This window comes from Arachis ipaensis, chromosome B3 (genome assembly GCF_059453495.1).
Source record: "Arachis ipaensis isolate K30076 ecotype BB chromosome B3, ASM5945349v1, whole genome shotgun sequence".
Classification (NCBI taxonomy): Eukaryota; Viridiplantae; Streptophyta; class Magnoliopsida; order Fabales; family Fabaceae; genus Arachis; species Arachis ipaensis.
Genome location: NC_142438.1, coordinates 28,287,890 through 28,312,220, shown reverse-complemented (window position 1 = coordinate 28,312,220; position 24,331 = coordinate 28,287,890). Strand labels below are relative to the sequence as shown.

Genomic DNA, 24,331 nt, shown 5'->3' with positions numbered 1-24,331 from the left:
TTAGCCACTATGGATGCTATTTTGAGTTTTGTGCAATACTGTTTATTTTAGGTAGCATTTGGCGAAATTTGATGGAGTTTCTGCAGAAAAAGAGAAGCCAAGGAGATGACCAGCGAATACCGACGCGGACGCATGGCTCACGCGACCGCGCGGAATGGAGGAAATCACAATGACGCGATCGCGTGCCTGACGCGATCGCGTGGGTTGGAATCTGCACAAATGACGTGAACGCGTGGACGACGCGGACGCGTCACATGCGCCACGTGCAGAAAATGTAGAAAAACGCTGGGGGCGATTTCTGGGCTGTTTTAACTCAATTTTCAGCCCAGAAAACACATATTAGAAGCTTCAGAATGGACAGAACAAGTGGTCCCCACTCATCAACTGAAGATCTGTTAATTAATTCAAATTTGAATTCAAATCTTAAATTAGGAAAAGATATTATTTTAATTTTTAGTTTTAGATATTAGATTTTAAATTTATTATGATTAGTTATAAAAAGGGAGGAAGCTTTCCTTCCTTGGAGGAGGCCCCGGGGGAAATTCCACCTCATCCCATCAGGGAACATAACTGACAATCCTAATTTTCTTTCTTTTCTATGAGCAACTAAACCTCCACTGTTAAGGTTAGGAGCTCTGTCTATTTGTATGGATTGATTTTATTACTTTTTCTATTTTAAATTATGTATGGATTTATATTTAAGAATTATTTTCGCTCTTTATTTTATGAATTTGGGTGGAACGGAAGTATGACCCTCTTTCTATTTGAGTTCCTGTAAAACTTGGAAAAGCTCTTTACTTGAACAACAGCTTGAAAATAATTTCTCCTAAATTTTAATTATCTGGATTTAATGGGATACGTGACATATAATCCTTTCATTTTTGGGTAATTAGAGTTTTTGTGGCATATAAACTAGAAATTGATTATAACCCTCTAATTGGAATTAATTGACCAAGGAATTGGCAGTTAATGAATTTTAGAGGAGACTAGGAAGGTCTAAGGAATTAGGGTCTAGTCACATACAGTTTGCCATAAATTAAATCCTGCATAATTAAATTAGTTAGTAAGAAAAGTTAATCCGGAAAAATAGATATCTCTGAAACCTTAACTATCTTCTCCATATTTTCTTCCCAATTTATTTAATTTACTATTTTATTTTCTGCACGATTGAATATTCAAATACTCTTTTCTGTTTTTCTAACTAAGCCTATCAAACGCTATTGTTGCTTAATCCATCAACCCTCGTGGGATCGACCCTTACTCACGTAAGGTATTACTTGGTACGACCCGGTGCACTTGCCGGTAAGTAAGTGTGGTTGTAAAATACCGCACCACTGGTCCTGATGATTGCTTGCTTCTTTTACCAGCTTTCCAAACTTGTAGGGCAGCTTTCTCTCCGAACATATCTCTCATCAGCAATTGTTGCTCGTCCTCCCTTTTCATTTTCAATTTCAGCTTTTTCTCCATTCCTTGTACAAGTTCCATTTCATATTCTGTAGCCACTACTAATGCTTTGCTATTATTGGGCTCTAATTATTCATCTTCATTTGCAAGTTCAACGTAATAAACACCCCATCAGCTGTTGTATATATCTGCTTGTTATCTTGTTCTAACTCTCTGTTTTTAACCCAATGGTCTCCGCCTGCACTTATATGACCCCTTTTATTATTATGTTGGGCTTCAATAGCATTGTTTTCTTTTGTAGCTCCTTTCATTTTCTCCTTTGCCATGTTGTTATTGAGCCTTTTAAGTGGTTGTCCAATAGTGAGCTTATTATCTTCTTCTTGTGAACCAATTCTAAAGAGATGAATAATTTTATTGGACCTTTGGTAGAAGTCAGCCCATGTACCTTTAATTGCAGCTTTCTCTCTTAACACACTTAACCCACCCATTTCTTTACCCTTCTCGTAGATCCTTTTGCTGCCCTTAATATCTTTATTCTCCTTTACACAATCCCTAGCATCTCTCTCCACTTCTTCTGATTCAGTTTCTCTAACAAGCAGATCTTTTAGGATATTCTTTCCCTTTTTCACATCTTTATAATCTTCTTTTCCAGTTCTTCTAGGAGCTTTGGCTATACTGCCTTTTTCTATTCCCCATTCTTTTTCTATGCATTGCCAACTTTACTCCCTGCTGTCTCCTGTGTTGACTCATCTCCCTTCCTCCAATCATATTCTTCACGCGCCACCTCTCTCTAATTCTGCCCTGAGTTACTCTCTTCCTTGCTTACCTTGTACTCTTTTGACTTCAACGCTCTTGCTTGTGCCACTCCAAAACCAGCTAAATACCATGGTTCCTTTGGGTTCCAGGTTGACATTACTGTTGGATTCTTGTACTCCTTCTTGTTATGACCGATAATACTACAATCTAGACAATAACACTCCAAGATTATTTTATACTTATACTGTATCCATGTCTTTGGTAGTCTGTCCCTTTAGGATTTTTCCAGACTCCAATAAGAGTGTTTTTGATGATTTTAAAAGCAAGCTCCTTGTTAGTGATCACTTTTTCAACTAGATTCAAGCAGTCTGCCTTGAACTCTTGTTGTGTCGTCTTCTGCACAGAATTTGTTTTTCCTTTTGTGTATGCAGGTCTAAAGTTCTCCATTGAAACTCAATAGGTTTTAGGATATTGTTGTTCAAGTATTTGTTGGTTTTGCAATTTGTATGCTGGTGATTTGTGGATAATGGTGGATATTGTGTAAGAACGGATGTATTTGTTGATTGTGTGCAATGGTGGATATTGTATAGGAAATGTTAGATTTTGCTAGAAGAAGTACTGAGGAATTGTATAATATACTGGATAAGTCAGAAGATATGCTTGTGGGATGTTTGATTAAGTGTGAATAGGAAAAACCATATGTTCTTAGAAAACTTTCCTATTTTGAGAGAAACATTCTCCTAGAGAGAAAATCAAAACACTTTTTTATATGTTGTCTATACTCTGACCCAAATAAAAACTACTAAGGCCCAAATGGTAAGCTTTCCACCTAGAGTGAACCCAACGCGTTTATGACCGACTTGACTAAGTCTGCGAGTTACATGAGCTAGTACATTTATTATTTATTTGTTCATGGGTTTAAATTTTCAATTTTAGAGTGATTATGAAACGGACTTGTCCGTTTATTTTTTATTTAAAAAATAGATAAAACTCCAATTTTAGGCTAGCCCATTTATTGTGTTGGGAACTTGGGCATGACCTTTTCATTTTAATTTTGGTGATAGGGCCTGACCTTGACCTTGAGCTAAGCGTCGTTCTGGTTTTGGGCCTTATTGGTGGGTTCTTTGCAATCCTAGCCGTCGGTATCAAGAATCAACAGAATCTTTCTTCTCGTTGTTGACGGTTAACCCCGGACGCACCTCCTTTGCGCTGGCGAAGTTCCCTGCCACGCTTGGCTGCTTCATTTTTTGTGACACAGACACCATATGGATCTTCTGCGCGACGCATATTACCATGCCTCAGACGACGAAGATCAACCCAAACGTCAGAGGCTCTCACTCTCGTCTTCTTCTTCTTCTTACCCTCCAAAACCCTATTTTCCTCCAACTTCTCCTCCATCTTCTTCTCTCAATCCAAATCCCATTCCTGGAAGCTATGTTTCAAAGAGACAATGAGCACTTCTCTCTCCTCTCCCTGACCCTGACCCTACCCCTCTCCCGCTTCACTCTTCGTCTACACATTTTGGTACTCTTCTTCTCCGTTAAATGTAATTACTTGTTATTTTTCGTTTCCCTTCCTTCCTGTTGTTTTTCTTTCGTTATGTTTTCGTTATTGAGATGATACTTGATTTTACTAGTTTATGCATTTTTGCATTGCTAATGCTGTGATTAAATTTCAAATACGACGCATTTGGTATTTTCAAAGCTTGTAATAGGCTCAGGCCTATTGATTAGCTCATCCTTAAACTATCCTTCTTATTTATTAAACAACTCTTAGCTCTCCATCTATTATATTTGTATCAATAGCTCAGATTTAGAGTTTAAAATTTAGAATTTAAGGGTTTAGAGATTAGGATTTAGCATTTAGAGTTCAAAATTTAGAGTTTCGATTCAGAAACTATGATTTAAGATTTATGATTTAGAGTTTAAGGATGGCCGCACTCTACTTTCTTCGGAGAGCAATAGTATTCCCCCGATTGATTAGTTTGATTTATTTTTATCTTCTTTTATTTCCTGTCACTCATTTTTTTTCCTTTGTTAATGGTTTCTTCAGATATGGTAAGCTGGATATTTTATTTTGTATGTCTATTTACTTTGAATGTTGAATTTCTTTTCTTGTCTACTTTTAATCAGTGGTTGAGTTGAGACGAGAACTTCCACTGATCTTGTTTCTGTGTTCTTGTTCATAGCCACAAGAAGTATCTCAGATGCTGATATACCACGTACTGTTTTATCATTGCTGAAAAACAAACCAATGTGTCATCAACTCATGGTAAGTTTAGTAAAGTTTAAAACTGGAATTCTTTGAGGGCGGTTGATGCATTTGTCGTGCATGTTTTCAGCATGAAACCGTTTATGTCTGAAGAGGTTTTTAGGTGTTCGTGTCAAAAGTGTCGACTGACTAAATGGTTAGGATCGGTGGACATAACGCTTCACCTCTACTGTAACGGGTTCAAGGATGCGTATTGGATGTGGACAGAACATGGAGAAGTGGGCGAGTAGGGAATTACCGAGTCTGCCTCTAATTTGAATAGATCTGGTTGTCTAATGAGGGTTTGGGTGTCAAGAGACCTAAACATGGATGTCATGACTTGAGAGGCTAACCAAGAGAGATACAATGAGATGGTATGTGATGCAACAGATGTTACGGAATTGGAAGAGGCTGAAGAAGAGCCTAACCTAGAAGCGAAGACATTTTATCATCTGTTAGAATCTGCTGCGAAACCTTTGTACGAGGAGTGTGTTCATTCAAAGTTGTCTACATGTGTTAGGATGATGAGTATTAAATCAGAGTCAATTCATACCCAAGAGTCCTTTGATAAGTGGGCTACCCTTTGCAACGAACTGGTGTCTATCGAGTCTACTGGCATTCTTTGAAACCACTACGAAGCAAAGAAGCTAATTTCAAAGTTGGGTCTAAATGCGGTGAAAATTGATTGTTGTCTAATTGGTTGTATGCTGTACTACAAGACGGATACAGACCAAACTGAATGCAGATTTTATAGATCATTGAGGTTTCAAGTTGAGAGAGAATAGATCGTTAAATACCAGAAAAAGATAATTCATATGAAACGGATGCACTACATACCCATAGTCCCTTGACTGAAATGATTGTATGCATCGATGAGTTCGGCCCCTCATGTGACTTGGCATAGTAACAATAAGAGAGATGATGGAATCATAATGCATCCATTACATGGAGAAGCTTGGAAGCATTTTGATCAGGTTCATCCTACATTTGCGAGCGAGCCCAGAAATGTTGAACTAGCTTTGTACTTTGACGGGTTCGCACCGAACTCCAATTTTGGTAATGCATACTCTTGTTGGCCTGTAATTGTGACACCTTATAACCTGAGTCCCGAAATATAGTTTTTCTTTAATTCCATAATAGATTTTTTTTCGCTCTTGTTTCAATAAGAAAAACTAAAGCTGGCTTGATTTGCTTGCACATTTTGTGTAATTCAGAAACTGTTGCAGGGGTTGCTACCCCGCGACAGTTCCAACTTATGATACTTATGGCTGAGTTGGGGGCATGTTTAGGCCCGCCTCCTCAGCCATTGAGTCTTCTATGATCTCTTCTCTGTCTTGCTAGTCTTCCTCTATTGGCATTGCTCCAGCTGGTCTTGATGATTGCTTGCTTCTTTTACCAGCTTTCCAAACTTGTAGGGCAGCTTTCTCTCTGAACATATCTCTCATCAGCAATTGTTGCTCGTCCTCCCTTTTCATTTTCAATTTCAGCTTTTTCTCCATTCCTTGTACAAGTTCCATTTCATATTCTGTAGCCACTACTAATGCTTTGCTATTGTTGGGCTCTAATTCTTCATCTTTATTTGCAAGTTCAACGTAATAAACACCCCCATCAGCTATTGTATATATCTGCTTTTTATCCTGTTTTAACTCTCTGTTTTTAACCCAATGGTCTCCGCTTGCAATCATATGACCCCTTTTATTATTATGTTGGGCTTCAATAGCATTGTTTTCTATTGTAACTCCTTTCATTTTCTCCTTTGCCATGTTGTTATTGAGCCTTTTAAGTGGTTGTCCAATATTGAGATTATTATCTTCTTCTTGTGAACCAATTCTAAAGAGATGAATATTTTCATTGGACCTTTGGTAGAAGTCAGCCCATGTACCTTTAATTACAGCTTCCTCTCTTAACACACTTGGCCCACCCATTTCTTTACCCTTCTCGTAGATCCTTTTGCTGCCCTTAATATCTTTATTCTCCTTTACACAATTCTTAGCATCTCTCTCCACTTCTTCTGATTCAGTTTCTCTAACAAGCAGATCTTCTAGGATATTCTTCTCCTTTTTCACATCTTTATGATCTTCCTTGTCAGTTCTTCTAGGAGCTTCGGCTATACTATCTTCTTCTATTTCCCATTCTTTTTCATATGCACTGCCAGCTTTATTCCCTGCTGTCTCCTGTGTTGACTCACCTCCCTTCCTCCAATCATGTTCTTCACGTGCCACCTCTCTCTAATTCTTCCCTGAGTTACTCTCTTTCGTGCTTACCCTGTATTCTTTTGGCTTCAACGCTCTTGCTTGTGCCACTTCCAAACCAGCTAAATATCATGGTTCCTTTGGGTTCCAAGTTGATATTACTGTTGGATTCTTGCACTCCTTTTTGTTATGATCGATAATACTACAGTCTAGACAATAACTTTCCAAGATTCCTTCATACTTAAACTGTATCCATGTCTTTGGTAGTCTGTCCCTTTAGGATTTTTCCAGACTCCGATAAGAGTGTTTTTGGTGATTTTAAAAGCAAGCTCCTTGTTAGTGATCACTTTTTCAACTAGATTCAAGCAGTCTGCCCTGAACTCTTGTTGTGTTGTCTTCCGCAAAGAATTTGTTTTTGCTTTTATGGATTCAAGTCCAAAGTTCTCCATTGAAACTCAATAGGTTTTACGATATTGTTGTCCAAGTATTTGTTGGTTTTGCAATTTGTATACTAGTGATTTGTGGGTAATGGTGGATATTGTGTAAGAATGGATGTATTTGTTGATTGTGTGTACTGGTGTATATTGTATAGGAAATGTTAGATTTTGCTGGAAGAAGTACTGAGGATTTGTATAATATACTGGATAAGTCAGAAGATGTGCTTGTGTGATGTTTGATTAAGTGTGAATAGGAAAAACCATATGTTCTTAGAAAACTTTCTTATTTTGAGAGAAACATTCTCCTAGAGAGAAAATCGAAAGACTTTTTTATATGTTGTCTATATTCTTACCCAAATAAAAACTATTAAGGCCCAAATGGTAAGCTTTCCACCTAGAATGAGCCCAACGCGTTTATGTCCGACTTGACTAAGTCTGCGAGTTACATGAGTTAGTACATTTATTATTTATTTGTTCATGGGTTTTAATCATAGTTGTCAAACTCGGCTCGATCCGGCTGGTTCGACCGGAAATCTGGTCATTCGGTTATCTGGTCAGGCCAAACCACTCGTCGAATTGGACAGGCAATGGACTCGGTTAAAACCTGTTTGACCCGACCGGTTTTTCATTAAAACCGGTGACCCGGCCGGTTAATTTAACCCGGTCCGGGTCATGTTTTTTTTTTAAAAAATGCCTGAAACGGCGCGTCGTTTCACTCCTCCTGTCCTCCACCCCCTGTTGATTTGCATGAAATGAAAGCATGAACCCTAATGGCTAATGTCCCTAATCTGAATGGAATTGGAACCCCCCTAACCCCCAGCCAGCCTTGTGTCTCTTCTCTCTCGAGCTCGACAGTCCATCACTCACGGCGGCTCACGGTGGCTCACGGCGTCACCTTCACTTCGTCACTCACTCGTCGCTCCCCTCACCTCGTCGGTCGTCACACTCAGTCTCTCACGGCCTTACCTCGTCGCGCGCTCTCGGTCTCTCACCTCGGGTGGTGGTGGTCGTCGTCTTCTTGCTTCTCAAGGTCTCTGTCTCGCACCTGGTCTCGATCTCTCCCTTCCCTGCGCTCTTCGTCGCCGGTAGCAGAGGCAACAGATCCCGGTGGGCTGACCTTCGTTGTCGTCTTCTTGCTTCGAGCCTTGCCGTCAGCTTCTCCCTTCGCCATCAGCTTCTCCTTCGCCATCAACTTCCTTCGTGCAACCCGATTTGGTGAGTTTCCCCTGGTCTTTCTGCTTCAATTTTGGTGCTGCATCAATGCACTTTGATTTTGTTGCTGAAAGTAATTTGTTGCTTAAAGTTGAATGTGCTGCTGAAATTTGTTACTGATTATCATGAACCTTGAATTTGTTGTTGACATGCCAAAATAATCACTTAGCTTAAGTTTGTTCATCGCCGAAAATCATTACCGAGTTTATGAAACCTTGAATTTGGTGCTGTTTTGCAGAATAATCACTTAGTTAAGTTTTGCTTCATCTCTCTGCCCAGGTGAGTTTCAGCTTTTGCCTTGTTATTCCTCTTTCAATTTCGTTGCTGTAAATTATTAGTACATCTTGAATTTATTGTTGAAAGTTGAGTTTGTTGCTGAAATTATGATTAGCTAATGTTAATTTGCTGTAAATCATATTTGGAGAATTGGAGTTTTTTTTGGTTGCTCCCTGAAAGTTATCATAGTTTAAGTTTTTGTTGCTGCCTGAAAGTTGTCATAGTTATCATAGCTGAATTTGTTGCTAGAATTCTAGAAGTAGAATTTGTTGTCAGCTATAAGTTGAATTTGATGCTGAACATATCATAAATGTGGTTGTTGCTGAAAGTAAAATTTGTTGCTGGATAACTGAGTTGAGTTGAATTTGTTACTGAACCTTGTTGTGTTGCTTAAAAAATGCTAAATCTTTTGTTGGTGTATGTTAAGGGATAAGAGATAAGAGAGTTGGTCAGTAACAAAATTAGTTTGGTATAGTTAGTTAGGGTTTGTTATTCTGATCTCTAATCTTTCTCTCTTTTCTAACTCTGTTATAAATGAAGCTCTTGCATCCCTCTAAGAGGTATGTAGAATTGATTTATTGATGGAAGAATAAGATGAAGTTAATTTAGTTTGCTAGTTTCTTGTAGCTCTCTCTTCAAACTCTTCTTTCTTTGTTTCTGATGTTCTGCATAACGCAGTGTTTCTTATGGAAGATATAGATGCAAATCAAAATGAGGAAAATGTTGATCAAGCTCCAAATTTGTCCTATGAAGATATATATGTCGAATTTAAGATCACTTGGACTTGATTTATCGATTGTGGTATCTTTTGCTTGTTCTTGTTTATTTAAATGGTGAAAGTATTTTGTACTAGAAACTAGTTTATTATCTCTTTTTGCATCATTAGTTATGTCTAAAAATTAATATTTGATTATTATTATGTTTTTAAAGACTTGCATTTTAAGTTTTAATACTTAATTTTAATCTTATTTATATAATTTGTATTTTTTTAAATTATGACCGGGTCAACCGGGTGAATCAGTGACCTACCGGTTGAACCAGTGATCCGGTGATCCAGTCATATGACCGGGTTGATTGCCGGTTCGGTTCTGATAACTATGGTTTTGATTTTCAATTTGTGAGTAATTATGAAACGGACTTGTCCGTTTATTTTTTATTTAAAAAATAGATAAAACTCCAATTTTAGGCTGGCCCATTTATTGTTGTTGGGCACTTCGGTGTGACCTTTTCATTTTAATTTTGGTGATAGGGCCTGACCTTGACCTTGAGCTAAGCGTCGTTCTGGTTTTGGGCCTTATTGGTGGGTTCTTGCAATCCTAGGCGTCGGTATCAAGAATCAACAGAATCTTTCTTCTCGTTGTTGACGGTTAACCACGGCCGCACCTCCTCTGCGCTGGCGAAGTTCCCTGCCACGCTTGGCTGCTTCATTTTTTGCGACACAGACACCATATGGATCTTCTGCGCGACGCATATTACCATGCCTCAGACGACGAAGATCAGCCCAAACGTCAGAGGCTATCACTCTCGTCTTCTTCTTCTTCTTACCCTCCAAAACCCTATTTTCCTCCAACTCCTTCTCCATCTTCTTCTCTCAATCCAAATCCCATTCCTGGAAGCTATGTTTCAAAGAGACAACGAGCACTTCTCGCTCCTCTCCCTGACCCTGACCCTATCCCTCTCCCGCTTCACTCTTCGTCTACACATTCTGGTACTCTTCTTCTCCGTTAAATGTAATTACTTGTTATTTTTCCTTTCCCTTCCTTCCTGTTGTTTTTCTTTCGTTATGTTTTCGTTATTGAGGTGATACTTGTATTTACTAGTTTATGCTTTTTTGCATTGCTAATGTTGCGGTTAAATTTCAAATACGACGCATTTGGTATTTTCAAAGCTTGTAATAGGCTCAGGCCTATTGATTAGCTCATCCTTAAACTACCCTCCTTATTTATTAAACAACTCTTAGCTCTCCATTTATTATATTGGTATCAATAGCTCAGATTTAGAGTTTAAAATTTAGAATTTAAGGGTTTAGGGATTAGGATTTAGCGTTTAGAGTTCAAAATTTAGAGTTTCGATTCAGAAACTATGATTTAAGATTTATGATTTAGAGTTTAAGGATGGCCGCACTCTACTTTCTTCGGAGAGCAATTGTATTCCCCCAATTGATTAGTTTGATTTATTTTTATCTTCTTTTATTTCCTGTCACTCATTTTTTTCCCCTTGTTAATGGTTTCTTCAGATATGGTATGGTGGATATTTTATTTTGTATGTCTATTTACTTTGAATGTTGAATTTCTTTCTTGTCTACTTTTAATCAGTGGTTGAGTTGAGACGAGAACTTCCACTGATCTTGTTTCTGTGTTCTTGTTCATAGCCACAGGAAGTATCTCAGATGCTGATATACCACGTAATGTTTTATCATTACTGAAAAACAAACCGAAGTGTCATCAAAGCCTGAATCCGATGCCCGAAAAGCTATCTGCGGCTCTATGTGGGCATACCAAAGCCGTCAATGCTATACATTGGTCATCAACTCATGGTAAGTTCAGTAAGGAATAATTTTTGTCATTGTTTCTTGGTGGTGGAAGCTTAGTTTATTAATCTGCTTATTAGAGTTAGATTACAGCTCATCTCCTGGCATCTGCTGGGATGGATCATACGGTTTGCATTTGGAATGTATGGAGCAGAGATCAGAAGAAGGCACGCATGTTGAACTTCCACAATGCAGCGGTGAAAGATGTGAAATGGTCTCCACAAGGGCTCTTTCTACTTTCATGTGGGTATGATCATACATCGAGATTGATCGACGTTGAAAAGGGATCAGAGACTCAGGTTTTCAAAGAAGATCAAGTTGTTGGAGCTATTAAGTTCCATCCGAACAATTCAAATCTTTTCCTTTCTGGGGGATCACAGGGCCATATCAAACTATGGGATATCAGAACTGGAAAAGCAGCGCATAACTATACTCGGAATTTAGGTCCTATTTTGGATGTTGAGTTTATGGTGAACGGGAAGCAATTCATTTCTTCTAGTGATGTATCTAGGAGCAATGTCAGCGAGAACTCTATCATTGTTTGGGATGCTTCAAGGGAGGTTCCGTTGTCTAATCAGGTGAAGAATTATACAACTATTTTAACTCTCCATATGCTTTCTTTTAGTTCACACTTCTCTGCAAAAGTTCTATCAAGTTGTCTTACCATTAGTTTAAGCAGCACTGTTGACTTTAATTATGACTCTTTTGGATAAATGTTCCCTTAGGCGGCATATAACCTATGCAGATAAGTGATAGTCACAGCTTGCAAGCTCTGTTTATACTGAGTTCTAGAAAAAATAGTATCCAATAATTAGGACCAGCAGCCATTTATACTTTCAAATGGTATTGTATTTAATAGTTTAAATGCTAGTAAGGAGGGGAAAGGAGCAGAAGGGAATAAATTGGTGATCCTTATGATCATAATGAGGGGGGAGGTTTTTCCGCTACCCTCTTAGAACTCAACTTCTTTGCCCTCAATCTATTATGTAAAGAGGTAGAACAGATTCTGTTTCAACTAAAATACTACGGAATTACATTTATTCCTTGTACTTCTGTTTCTACTGAAAGGATGGAAACATAAAGGTTGTATTGGAAATTTAATAACATAATTAATCTGTTTTCTCTATATACTTTTGTCGCCAAAACAGAGGGAAACTGGGAAAGATATTTCAGTGTCCCTAAGCATAGGTAATAGGTATTTTGGCATTTATTAGGAGTCTCTGTATACAGTAAGCCATTCAAAGATCTGCATCCATATTTTATTTTTGATCTTTATCTTCTTGCTGCTGGTTTTACCATTGTGATAACCAATACTTAATGTTTAGCATGGGAAGATATTATACTCTGGCCACCAAAGTTATGCTTTGAAGGTCATGTTTGTTACTTTTTCTGGTTAATGAGAATAACTGTCTTAGGCCTTATGGGTCTGGGTTCTTGTTTCCTTGCTCTCCCTGTGCACTCTTTCCTATACAGTTTAGACTAGTTCCTTTATAAGGATGCTTAATCTTGTCTGGTAAGCCACCATATAGTTTTGTCCTCAGAAGATAGTTTTAAGTTTTAGCAAACTTTTGTGACTTCAAATGGAGGGATTCCGGATGTTCTGCTTGAAAGCAATTAGCACTCATAACGAAAATCTTACACTCACACCACACAGAAAACATGCAAGCTATAACATCTTTGTATTCTGTAACTAATGCATCTTTTCAGTCATCATCATGTTATCCCCTAAGCATGTAATTGTGCTAAACTTGAAACTGAAGTTGCAATTCAAGTGATGGAATGCCCATGTTTATATTATATGCCAGCTATCAAATTTCATGCTGTCATTCTTTACCTGCATTTCAGGTCAAACTATGATCTTTTGTGCCGCCTTTATCTACTTGCTTTTCATGTAAACTTGTTTTCTCATAAGAGATTGTATCTTTTGGCAGAACCATGTTCATATAACAGAGATTGATTATGATCCAAGGAAGTGGGTATAGAAATAAACTTACATTCTGTTTGTGAAGTATGGCTTGCATAAGAATGGATGTGACACCAACTCTTCGACTATAGTGGCGCATAACAGTCCCTGGAAATTTGTCACCCAAGGTTACCTTCCTTTAGTTCTCTCAACCATTCATTTGGGTGATGGGCTGATGGCTCTTACACCAAATTTTTGGAAGATATTTGGGTTCTTCTTTGCATAATGGCTCCACCTTTTTTCTCTTAAGATGACCTTTTTTAGAATTTCAATTTTTATTTGTAACCTAAATGAAAGACAGGTCAATGGGTTAGCCTCTCTTTGTCCTTTGCACTACCCAATTAACCTTGTTGTTGCTCCTCATACTGAGTTGGACTCTCCACTTTGGACTCCCCTACTTTCAATTCCTGACTTCTCACCTAACAGAAAGATTTCATAAACAAACTCAGTTGAAAATCTAAACCTCTAGCTGAAGTCGTATATTTTGTTTGTGTTGTCACTCTTAATCTAACTACAACTAATAGCATGCACTAGAAGAACAGGTCCGTTATTGCTTTCTCCCTTAACATGTATGATGTGATGTGAACTTTTTATTCCGAATTGAGGGGCCATATCCTTTTGTCGTGCCGCATGGGAATTACCAATATGATCATTGTTATATCTTCTAGGGACCAGTTTGAGATGTGATCTTTTGAGGACTAAATTGATGCATACGTGATATTTCAAGTACCCTTATAACCATTAACCCATGATTTATATTATTTCTTATTATTGCTTTTGAATCAGGTTTATGCAGAAGCTTATACTTGTCCGTGTATAAGGTGCCATCCATTTGATTCGACTTTTGTTGCCCAATCAAATGGGAATTACATTGCTATTTTTACTGCCACCCCGCCTTACAGACTCAACAAATATAAGCGGTACGAGAGCCATGGTGTCTCTGGCTTTCCAATTACTTGCAACTTCAGCTTGGATGGGAAGAAGCTTGCCTCTGGGTCTTCAGATGGTTCTATTTACCTTTACGATTATCAGTCATCAAAAGTTTTAAACAAAATCAAGGCCTACGACCAAGCATGCATCGATGTCACCTTCCACCCTGCTCTACCTAACGTTATCGCTTCGTGCTCATGGGACGGAAGTATTTCTGTGTTTGACTTGCAAACATAAAAACTGGAAGGAGTGCACAGTTTTTGGTTTCTTTGAGTCAATGTAGTGGTTCCTGTTTTGTTATAACTAATGGTTTGAACGGTGAAACCTCTCAGGTTTTATTTCTTGAGAGTTGTGTTTTTTTAATTATTCTACCTTTCAGATTGGGTTTATTGTGTATTCCATTACAGATTAGATCAAGGTGAATCATATGTTGTTTAAAGAACTGTTCAAAAGTATTTGCCTCAAGTGAGAAATCAATGACTAAACTCTAATGATGTGACAGATTCTTGTTCTGAATAGTATAGCAACTACAAATATTGGAAGAGAATTATTTAATTATTTGTTTACATGTCTACCAAATGCTAATGTCTACAGATTATATTGCATATGTTATCTTTAAAGTGGTTCTTAATATTCTAATTTGTTCTTATTATTTTTCACAGTGAAGAACTATTCCACTTAATAGAGAGAGACAATGGTTCGGTCTAACCATTTGTAAAGCTGCAGAGAGATGTGTTTGCCATTACCTTCTAACACTTTGCAGAGTCAATCACCTTCCACTTGCACTTTGGAATAAAAAGCAATGACACAAATAAGGTTCATGACTAAAGATATTCTCGTTTCTCATTCTACTTTTCTCGAATAACATATATTATGGTCAATGGAGGCTAACAATAGAATATAGTTATGTAGCAACAAAAATAACAGTGCAAGTTTACCCCAAACTATGTTCAGAGCCTATTACCAAATTTTGTCTCCTACAAAGATTTAACAATTGTTATCATAAAAATAGAAGTGGGTTATCCAATCCAGACTCCAACAAAAACATCCATTCCTTTCTCTTTATCTATTATTGTCACTTACAAAATCATTCTTTTTTTTAATTTCTTTTTATTTGTCACAATGATCTGCGATTCATTCTTGAACGCTCATACTTGTTAATTAAGCAAATCTAAACCCTCCATTTATTATATTTTATATTAATGACTTAGATTTATACTTTAGAATTTTAGGTTAAGAATTTAGAATTTATGATTTACAGCTTAGAACTCAGAGTTAGGATTTATAATTTAGAATTTAGAAATTAAAGTTAAAGTTAAAGGAGCGCTATACTCTTTACTTTCTTCAGTGTACATTAGCATTAGATTTATCGGAAAACTAACAGTAATGGATAAAATGATATTGGGTAGTAGTGCGGCTCACAAGGCACCAAGAGTGTCTAAGTACTTGTAATCAATATCTACCAACCATGATGGAAGGAACACCAAAAATGGCATTCATCTAAATAGAAAGCCTGTGGGGGCAAACTCAACTATTCTTACGTTCAGCCACTTCTTCCCATATAAGGAGCAGATTCAAAGGGGGGTGGGGGTCCAAAATTAAAAACTACTTAAACAAGACATAATTATGCCTCTCCCTTTTACACTCTTCATTGGGAGAAAGGGGACAAAACCTCTCTAAATCTCCTTTTAGATGCATTGGGCTAATGGGCCCAACTTCATTCCCCCAATAATATTCCAATATACATAAAAAAAAAAACTGTAGAAGTCAAATCTCAATCCATGAGAACATTGTCTGTATCTCAATGGCAATGCACAATGCACAGCACTATCCAGAGAAACAAAACTAGCCTCTCTTTGCAAAATAAAAATGATGGTCCACAGCTGGTCTTGCAACTATTCATATTGGAAAACTTGGTCAATTTCTGTTCTCTAATCCCAGTTTTGAAAGCTAAGAGGAACAAAAAAAACCCTTACAAAACATTATTTTTTAATTATTCAACATGTACATGAATATGTTCCCCACCTTACATGGTCTTAAGCAATCTCTCTCTGTCTCTCTCCTTATTATCCCCTATATATATTAATAATATACATATATCATTGTGCACTATTAGTCTTGACCCAAAAGAAAACAAACTTAAAAGGCATAAAGGGGGGAAACAAGAAAGATGGAACTAAGAAGGGTGAGGAAAGCATGCCCCTACACTACTCTATTTTCCAATAATCAAATCCTATATGCCATATGGATGCAATCATCATCATCTAAAAGAGAGAAATAAGAAGAGATACTTTTTGTGGCAGATTTGAGGTCAAGAGGGCCTTCGCGTTTCAAGGGCCCACAAGTCAACCCATGGGGTGACACGAAACGATGGGCTAAAGGGAAACCCCAATTGAACTTCAAAGTTGAAACTATATAGTAAGCTTGGACATGAATCAACTTCATGATAGTAACATGGACTATTAATAATATTCGCCATTTGACGCCATATCTTCACCCAAAACATTGGGGTATTAAGTTTATACATAATCAACCAATTTGGGTTGGTCGAGTGGTCAGCTCACTTGTCCGCTTAAATAAGTGTCAGGAGTTCGAACCCCGCCTTGTACATGTAGCAATTCATTGGCCAGCGGCAGACTCTTAAATGAAGCTTAGATCTGCGACGGATTAGTCCTTAACCTGTCGGATTAGGAGATACCGTTTGGGTAAACCAAAAAAAAAAAGTTTATACATAATCTAATACCAAAAACATAAAAAAAAGTTTATACATAACCTGGATAAGATTTAACCAACTTGAATTAGTCCAATAATTAATTCACTTTTTCACATATGTATGTATTCGAATCTCGCTTCAAATTCACAACAGGTTAGTCTTTGATCTATTGAGTTGAGATACAATATGAGAAAACAAAACTTGCGTGGAAGTTCACTTCACCACCCACATTGAGGCTCACCATCACCACCGATACCAAGAGAGAAGGATATTTACAACATTTATACTTATTTGTAAGTTATTTAATTTTTACATTTAAAGTTGAAATATAATTTGAGGAGTGGTACTAAAAAGATAAAAATGATTAGGAAACAATGTTTTTATTTATGTTAGCAATTGGCATTATATGGTTGCTTTGGAATAGGAAAACCACCAAGCCGAATTCTTTTCTTTAATCAAGAAATAGTAAATACTTTGCTAATCACATTGTCCGTTTTCTTTTTTGATCCATCTTGTCAAATATGTATGCTTTCAACTTTTGGATCAATGTTTATCCACTGCTACATGCAACACCATAATCAAAATGTTAGTGTTATCACTTATCACTGCTAAGGCTTCCAATCCTGGCCCTGAAAAGTAGCCGACAAACTCATTTTATTGGTTCTGCCATGTGATCTGTGGCCTCAACCAATTCACCCATTTGGTTGGTTCTTCTTTATTGGTGCCTCTAAGGGGTCGAAGATAATTTATTTAAAATTAAAATAATTTAACTAACATGTTATACATGATAAAGTTATTAATTGAAACAATTTTTATAAAAAATAAAAAATTTAAGTTTTTAATATATTTATTAAATAAAAAATTTTAATTTCTTATTAATATAATAATCTTAATTTATGTTTTAGAAATACATATTAATTAAATACATAGAAAAAATTAATTAAGAAATGATTTTTTTTTTAGGAGTGCTTTTGGTCTGTAATTTTTTGTATAAGCTAAATTTGGAACTAAGTCTGACTGACATAGATGTTAGAGATATAATCTATTTTTTTTTTTATCAATTTCATGATATGGTCTCAGAATTTCTATAACCTAAACATTTAAAGTTTAATTTTTGTTGAACCTCGTCCTCGTAAAAAAAAAAAATACCAGCATAAGGTCAATAAAAAAAAGAATACTTATATAAAAGTTGACGCAAACCCAGAAAAAAGTTCCTATGTGAAAGAATATATATATATAAATAATAATTCATATATCTCTATCTATATCTTAAACTTTTAAGAGAAAGTGATTTTATGATAATAAATTTGTTAGAAATGAACTTATTAATAACTCAATTATCTAAGATTAATTACGAATTTACAAGTTTGAGTTTGAAATTTAAACTGTATTTAATGAGTTAAAATTGAACTTAGCTAAACTCATTATATGGTTTTTGTCATATGATATATCTATAAAAGTGAATATTGTCACTTCTAATTGATAATGAAATTTTTTATTATATATCATATCTAAATTATATATCTTTATAATAAAAAAATTTTCTATTCACTATGAAAAATAAAATAATGAGAATAAAAGATAATTTGAATAAATTGCATATAAAAAAGTGTAAACTATCCATTATGATAAAAATGATAATATCACTCTTCTATTAATTATATTTATGTTATTCGAGTCAATTCATTTACTCGAGTCATCTAAATTTTTGGAAAGTCACACTAAAATTTTAGACTAAATTTTCGTGACATAAATATGACTGGACTCGATTCATCACTTATATTAATAACTGCTTTTCATTCATCACTTATGTCGATAAAATAAAATAAAAAAAAAAATATCACTTTGTCGTGAAAAATAATCATGTGCTTCAAGACAAGACATGAATGATTATAATCTAGGCTCTTTGTTAGTGAAAAATCTTGGAGGTATTATTGAGTTTGCTAAAATGTCTTTGTTCGGATGACACCAAGTTCTAGAAAGCTGAATCCAGCTAGCTAGAAGGAGATAATAAAAAGTCGATCAATTAGATTCTCTCAGCTCAATGCTTTTATTAATTTGCTCCTTCTTATAAATACTTAAATAGTGATTTTTTCTATATTTTATTTCATTCAGCTTTTACAGTGTTTGGTCTCACTCTCACTGACCAACATTATGTATAAGGTAAATTATGGTGCAACTTGGGTGAAGTTTCAAACTTTGTTTAGCTGAGTATTGTTTCCAGATATGTCTACATTGGCTTTTCTCTTTCTCTTTTGCCCCCTTTCTTCTCTATATATTGTCTTCTGAAAACGAAGGTTCATAATAATTTGAAATAATTAAAAACTTATGAATACGGAACCTCTTTATAGAAATTTTCAAAACTACACATTCAAATTCATCATGAATTTTAAATAATACATTTTGGTTTTTAAAGAATTTTTATTCATTAGATATTCTTAAGAATTATTTTTATCAGATAAATTAATTGTTTATTAAAATTTTAATATGTATATTAGACAAATATAAAAAAAGTGAATTCTACTATATCTTTTATAAAGTAACATGTAATTTATTCAGTGTAATGTGTCACTTTTTAATTAGTTATTAGGTTAACTATGGTTAGACTATTTTATAACTAAATTAGTTTTTAAAATGGATAATTATGTAATTTTTTAAAGTATTAAAATTGAAACATGACTTTTTCCCCCAAATTATTTCTAGAATATGTATCCTAACCCTGTGTAATGGCTTTCGGCCTTTCGCTCCTCCTTCATTCCTTCATCCTCGTCGTGCCTCTTAAGCAGCACCGCCTCGTTGATTGTAGTGAAATTATAAGCCAACTGAATAACTAAAAAAACTGTTAGGAAGTTTCAAGAACGCAGAAAAAAGAGAAAACCAACATGTCCAAACATGGCGAAGCAGACTCTGGCCAGGGATGACAGCAGCGACGGACGAGGACGCCATGACGAGAGACGCATCGGAGCAAGGAGATGCGACGACGCAGAGCAGGGGAGCCACAGACGCGACGGCGTAGCATTGGAGACGCACCGGAGCTGGCCAGACGAATCAGAGGAGCCGACGATCGTGACTTCTGGACTCTGGAGTTCAGCCATTCGAGACTTCAGAAGAGGCTGACTGGTGAGGAAGAGTTACTGAATGACATTGAGAGAGAACGAGGAAGAAGAATTTAGGATTAGGGTCACCGTTAACGTGATTTGAAAAATTTTAAAAAATTACTTTCTAATCTTTTAATACATTATCCATTTACCCCTTTTAAAAATTTAATTGCATATAATCTAATTATGCTTAAGATAGTAACTCAAATTAAAAGTAAATATTCAATTAAGATGTGACACATCATAGGGAATAATTTACATGTTATTTTAGTAACGATTGGGTAGAATTCATCATATATAAATCTCAACTAACAAATTTTATTATAAGATCATTAGATTAAAAAAATACAAGACAAATTTATTCTTTTCAAAATAATAAAGAGACTAATCTATCTCATAAAACTAATTCTAAAAATAAAAAATATATTAAAAATACAATATTTAATCTAAAATTTTTAAACCAATATAAATGTTTATTCAATTTTCAACCTTTTAGAATAGGGATAAGTACTGATTTGGTCCCTAACGTTGAGGGTCAGAATCGAAACTGTCCCTGATGTAATTTTTGACTTAAAATCGTCCTTAATGTTGCATTTCATTTTAAAATCGTCCTTTCTAATAAATTTTTTTAATTTATTCATAAACTACCCCTACTTTAATAAAAAAATTATAAAATTAAAAAAAAAAAGAAAACGCATTGGGAGGGGGAGGAAAAGGGTATACGAAGGGGGAGGGGAGGGGGAGGGGGGACGCCGCCTCTGCCTCGTCGCTTCGCTGCCTCTGCCTCGCCGCCTCTGCCTCGGCGTCGTGTCCTCCGTGGAGCCCGCGTTGCTGTCGCCTCGGCTGTTCCCACCGCTGCTGGATCCGTCGCGTGCATCGTTGTCCGAGGAGCCACCACCGTCCTTGCTCATCGTCTCCCTTAGAGCCATCGCCATTGAGGGCTATCAGAGAGAGAAACGCGAGAGTCAGGGTGTCACCACCGAGAAGAAAAAGAGCTGTGCTCCATGCTGCCGTCACCACCGATCCACAGCCACCACCGCGAGGGCTCCGCCGCCGTCGTCCCAGTGCCGTTCTGGCCGTTGCAGAACCACCGATGGAGCTCGCTGAAACTGGTCGGAGGTTTTCGTTACTCATTTTGATTCTGTCCTATTTCGAGAATGTTGCTGCCACCGAATCATGAACCGGAAAGGAGAGGAGGCCGTTTTCTGTTATCACTGTTGCTGCCATGGAAACTGGTGCTGAAAATTGCTAACGGAGCTGCTGTGTTTGATGATTTCTGTTGTCACTGTTTCTGCTTCTTGGTTTGGTGTTGTTTGGTATTGTTGCTGTTGTTTGGTGTTCTTGTTCTTGGTGTTGGTGTTGGTTGGTGTTAGTGTTGGTGTTGGTGTTGGTGGTGGTGGTGGTGGTGGTGGTGGTGTTGGTGGAGGAGGTAATTGTGCTGGTAGTGGTGAGGGTATTTTTGTCCAAAAAAATTAAAAAGACGATTTTAATACGAAAAAAAAACATTAAGGATGATTCTAAATCGAAAATTACGTTGGGGACGGTTTCGATTCTGACCCTCAACATTAGGGACCAAAATAATACTTATCCTTTTAGAATATGATAACTCTATTCACAAGTGATAGCGCGCTGTTTGAATGAATGACTCTAGCCCTCGGCTCACTGAACTACAGGGGTTTCTATCCCCGGGTAGTTCCCAATATTTGGTACTTTTTATACTTCGTAGGTGCAACATCAACAAATTCGCTCAATCCTTCAATCACCCTGAGCTAAAGATCTACTGATCTCGGAAACTTCTGCCGTGGAAGAAACGAAAGATTCTCCATTTTATAACAAATTCTGAATTGAATTGGATCCGCCTCGATTCGATCAATAATGGAATATATATATATATAGATAGGGATGATATGATATAATTAAAAAATATTAATTTATTTATCTTAATTATAGTAGAATAATTAATGTGTTTTTATAAAAATACATAAATTAAAACCGTATTTAGAAATGACATAATTCTTCGAGACATTGAAATTTTTGTGGAGACCGCCCTGAATAGGGATTTGACTGTGAAAAAGTTTTTTTATAGAGACAAAGACGGCGGGCAAAATTTTTTCAAGGCAGGCACGAGACCCAAGCGGAGATCTCTGTCCCATCCCCATTGATCTTCGAAATTTATAAATTTATTTAATTGTCCTTAATAGTTTATTTCTCATATATATTTTTAGTCATTTCATATGCTATATACATAGACAGAGAAATCTTAAATTCCTAATTCTCATTTGCATAACCCTTCTTCAATTCAAAGATCTCTAGTGTCGTCCAGACTTCATCCAACCTCTTTGCAGTCACCTCTCTCACCACTCTCCTTGTTCACCGCACGGTCAGCCCTTATCGCGCTGTCAACCTTCACTGCGTCGTTCTCTCTGTTCGCGACATTCTTTTTCTTCTTCGAGGGTGTGTCCGTTATCTTCTCCGCAACTCCGCCGTCGTATCTATTCTTCTCTCCGCTGCCAAGTCTCCCACCTCTTCCACTGCTCGGTGCTCTACCTCATTGTTGCGTTCTCCCACCGCATCAATTTGAAAGAAGTCGTCGTCTTATGTTTAGCATTTTTGTAAAAAATTTTGCTATTTTTGTATAGAATAGATACTTGCAACTCTATTCCTATAAAAAATAATAATTAGTCAGAACTATCGAAAAGATGGGAAATAGGGCCCCACAAAAAATAGAGATGGAAAAAAATTTCCACGGCGAGAATCCGGGCAGAGACAGAGAGCAAATCTGGGGACGGAAATGGGAAGTAGGGAGACATCCCCGATCTAGGACTGGTAATACATACCCTACCGCGGGTACCCAACCCGGCCCAATCTGTTTGGGTAGGGCAGGCTACCCGACTCGCTGCGAGTAGGGTAGAGATCGATCCGGGTATGCCTGCAGGTAGGGTAGGGTACGTGTTTAGAGTGTACCCTATCCTATACCCTACCCGCACCCTATATATAACCCACATTTTATAAAAAATAGATATATAGTGAAAGAAATATATAAAAGTTAAATCCCAAACCTCTCTTATGTAATGACTTGCAATAAATGGACAATCACTAAACTAGTTAGTTAATTTAGTAATTTAGAGCATTAATTTTTTATTTTTTATTTTATTAATATGTATGAAATTTAGAATGATTAAATTTTATATTTGCTTAGAAAAAAATTGATATTTCTACGGGTAGGATAGAGTAGGATAGAATTTAAAACTTTAAGACGTGGGTAGGATTAAGATTGAGAGATTCTCAACCCACAAATAGAATATGATAAAGTTTTAATAAAATTTTTAACTCGTAAATAGAATTAAAGTAAAGTCAAAATTCTATTATACTCTATCCATTACCAATCCTATTTTTATTCCCTGCTCCGTTTCCATCCCTAATTGTATTTTTTAACAAAAAATCGAGATCCGGAAGAATATTTCATTGTCACGGAAAATAGAGATCGAGATGGAAAAAAGTTTTAGGACGTGGGGCGGGTATGAGAGATCATATCTCGTCTCCGCTGTTCTATATTATCATCCATGTATATAATTTCTCTTAATTAACTTTTTAGTGCGAAAAATCAAACTATATGATCGAGTAATATTCACTAACTCTAATGATGATTATAATGGCTAATGCTCTTATTTATAATCCTAATTAAGCAACTAATGGATCTAACGACCAATGATCAACCATCACATTTTTTTCTTATATATACACACAACGAAAGTATATATATCTTTTTATAGAGGCGGGATATATATTTGTTTTAGGGCAAAACACCCTAATAAGCCAAGGCAAGATTTAAGTTACGTAAATAAGCCAAAGTCAAAATCGTTTTAGCAATGAGCCAAACACTATCTTAATGTAATTCGAACCAGCATGGTTCGAACTACAATCGTTAATAATTCGAACCAGAGTGGTTCGAATTAGGCTGAAAAAAGGTTGCATGTAATTCGAACCATGTAGGTTTGAACTCTAATCCCATGTAATTCGAACAGGGCTAGTTCGAATTACACACTCGAAAGCAACCCATGTAATTCGAACCAATCTGATTCGAATTACCCTTGAAGTGGCTCCTTAGTAATTCGAACCGACCTGGTTCGAATTACTCGTGATTCGGCTATATAAGGAGTTCGAATCAGCCTCATTCGAACCATTATTCATTTCCCCTGCCCCACCAAATCCCAGAGAAAACGACCCAGATTCTCTCCGACGAAGACCTGAACGGAATACTCTGCTGATGGGGGACGATCCGGCAAGGTTATATCGCTTGGACGGAGTTGCTCATATAGCTGGGGTCATCAACGACGAGGTTAGTACAGAAATAAGTTCGTGCTAGCGGTTTATGTGACTAAGTGGTTTTGCATTTGGTTTTAGTGGTTTATGTTGGTTTTTTTATGTTGGCGGTTTATGTTAGTTGTTTTATGTTAGTGGTTTGTGTTAGTTGTTTTATTTTAGTGGTTTGTGTTAGTTGTTTTATGTTAGTGGTTTGTGTTAGTTGTTTTATTTTAGTGGTTTTTGTTAGTGGTTTAATGTTAGCTAT

At 36.5% G+C, this 24,331-nt stretch overlaps 1 protein-coding gene across 2 annotated transcripts; it reads left to right on the top strand.

The window, feature by feature from the left end:
- The first annotated feature begins 7,808 nt into the window (after nucleotides 1-7,808).
- Nucleotides 7,809-14,505, top strand: LOC107630123 (Transducin/WD40 repeat-like superfamily protein). 2 transcript variants are annotated; one of them, XM_016333173.3, is made up of 7 exons: nucleotides 7,809-8,254; nucleotides 8,490-8,530; nucleotides 9,206-9,328; nucleotides 9,777-10,235; nucleotides 10,899-11,063; nucleotides 11,151-11,635; nucleotides 13,807-14,505. In XM_016333173.3, the coding sequence occupies exons 4-7, from the start codon at nucleotides 9,977-9,979 to the stop codon at nucleotides 14,185-14,187; spliced, it is 1,290 nt and encodes a 429-aa protein (XP_016188659.1). In that variant the 5' UTR covers nucleotides 7,809-8,254; nucleotides 8,490-8,530; nucleotides 9,206-9,328; nucleotides 9,777-9,976; the 3' UTR covers nucleotides 14,188-14,505. The 2 variants fall into 2 exon arrangements, with proteins under 2 accessions (XP_016188659.1, XP_016188658.1); XM_016333172.3 differs by lacking the exon at nucleotides 9,206-9,328 and having other exon boundaries at nucleotides 7,819-8,254.
- The last annotated feature ends 9,826 nt before the right edge of the window (nucleotides 14,506-24,331 follow it).

Excerpts from the sequence above, each read along its gene's own strand:
- LOC107630123 (XM_016333173.3), top strand. The coding sequence starts at position 9,977 with ATGGATCTTCTGCGCGACGCATATTACCATGCCTCAGACGACGAAGAT. Across the intron at positions 11,064-11,150 it reads ACATTGGTCATCAACTCATG|CTCATCTCCTGGCATCTGCT; the intron begins GTAAGTTCAGTA and ends GTTAGATTACAG. Across the intron at positions 11,636-13,806 it reads AGGTTCCGTTGTCTAATCAG|GTTTATGCAGAAGCTTATAC; the intron begins GTGAAGAATTAT and ends CTTTTGAATCAG.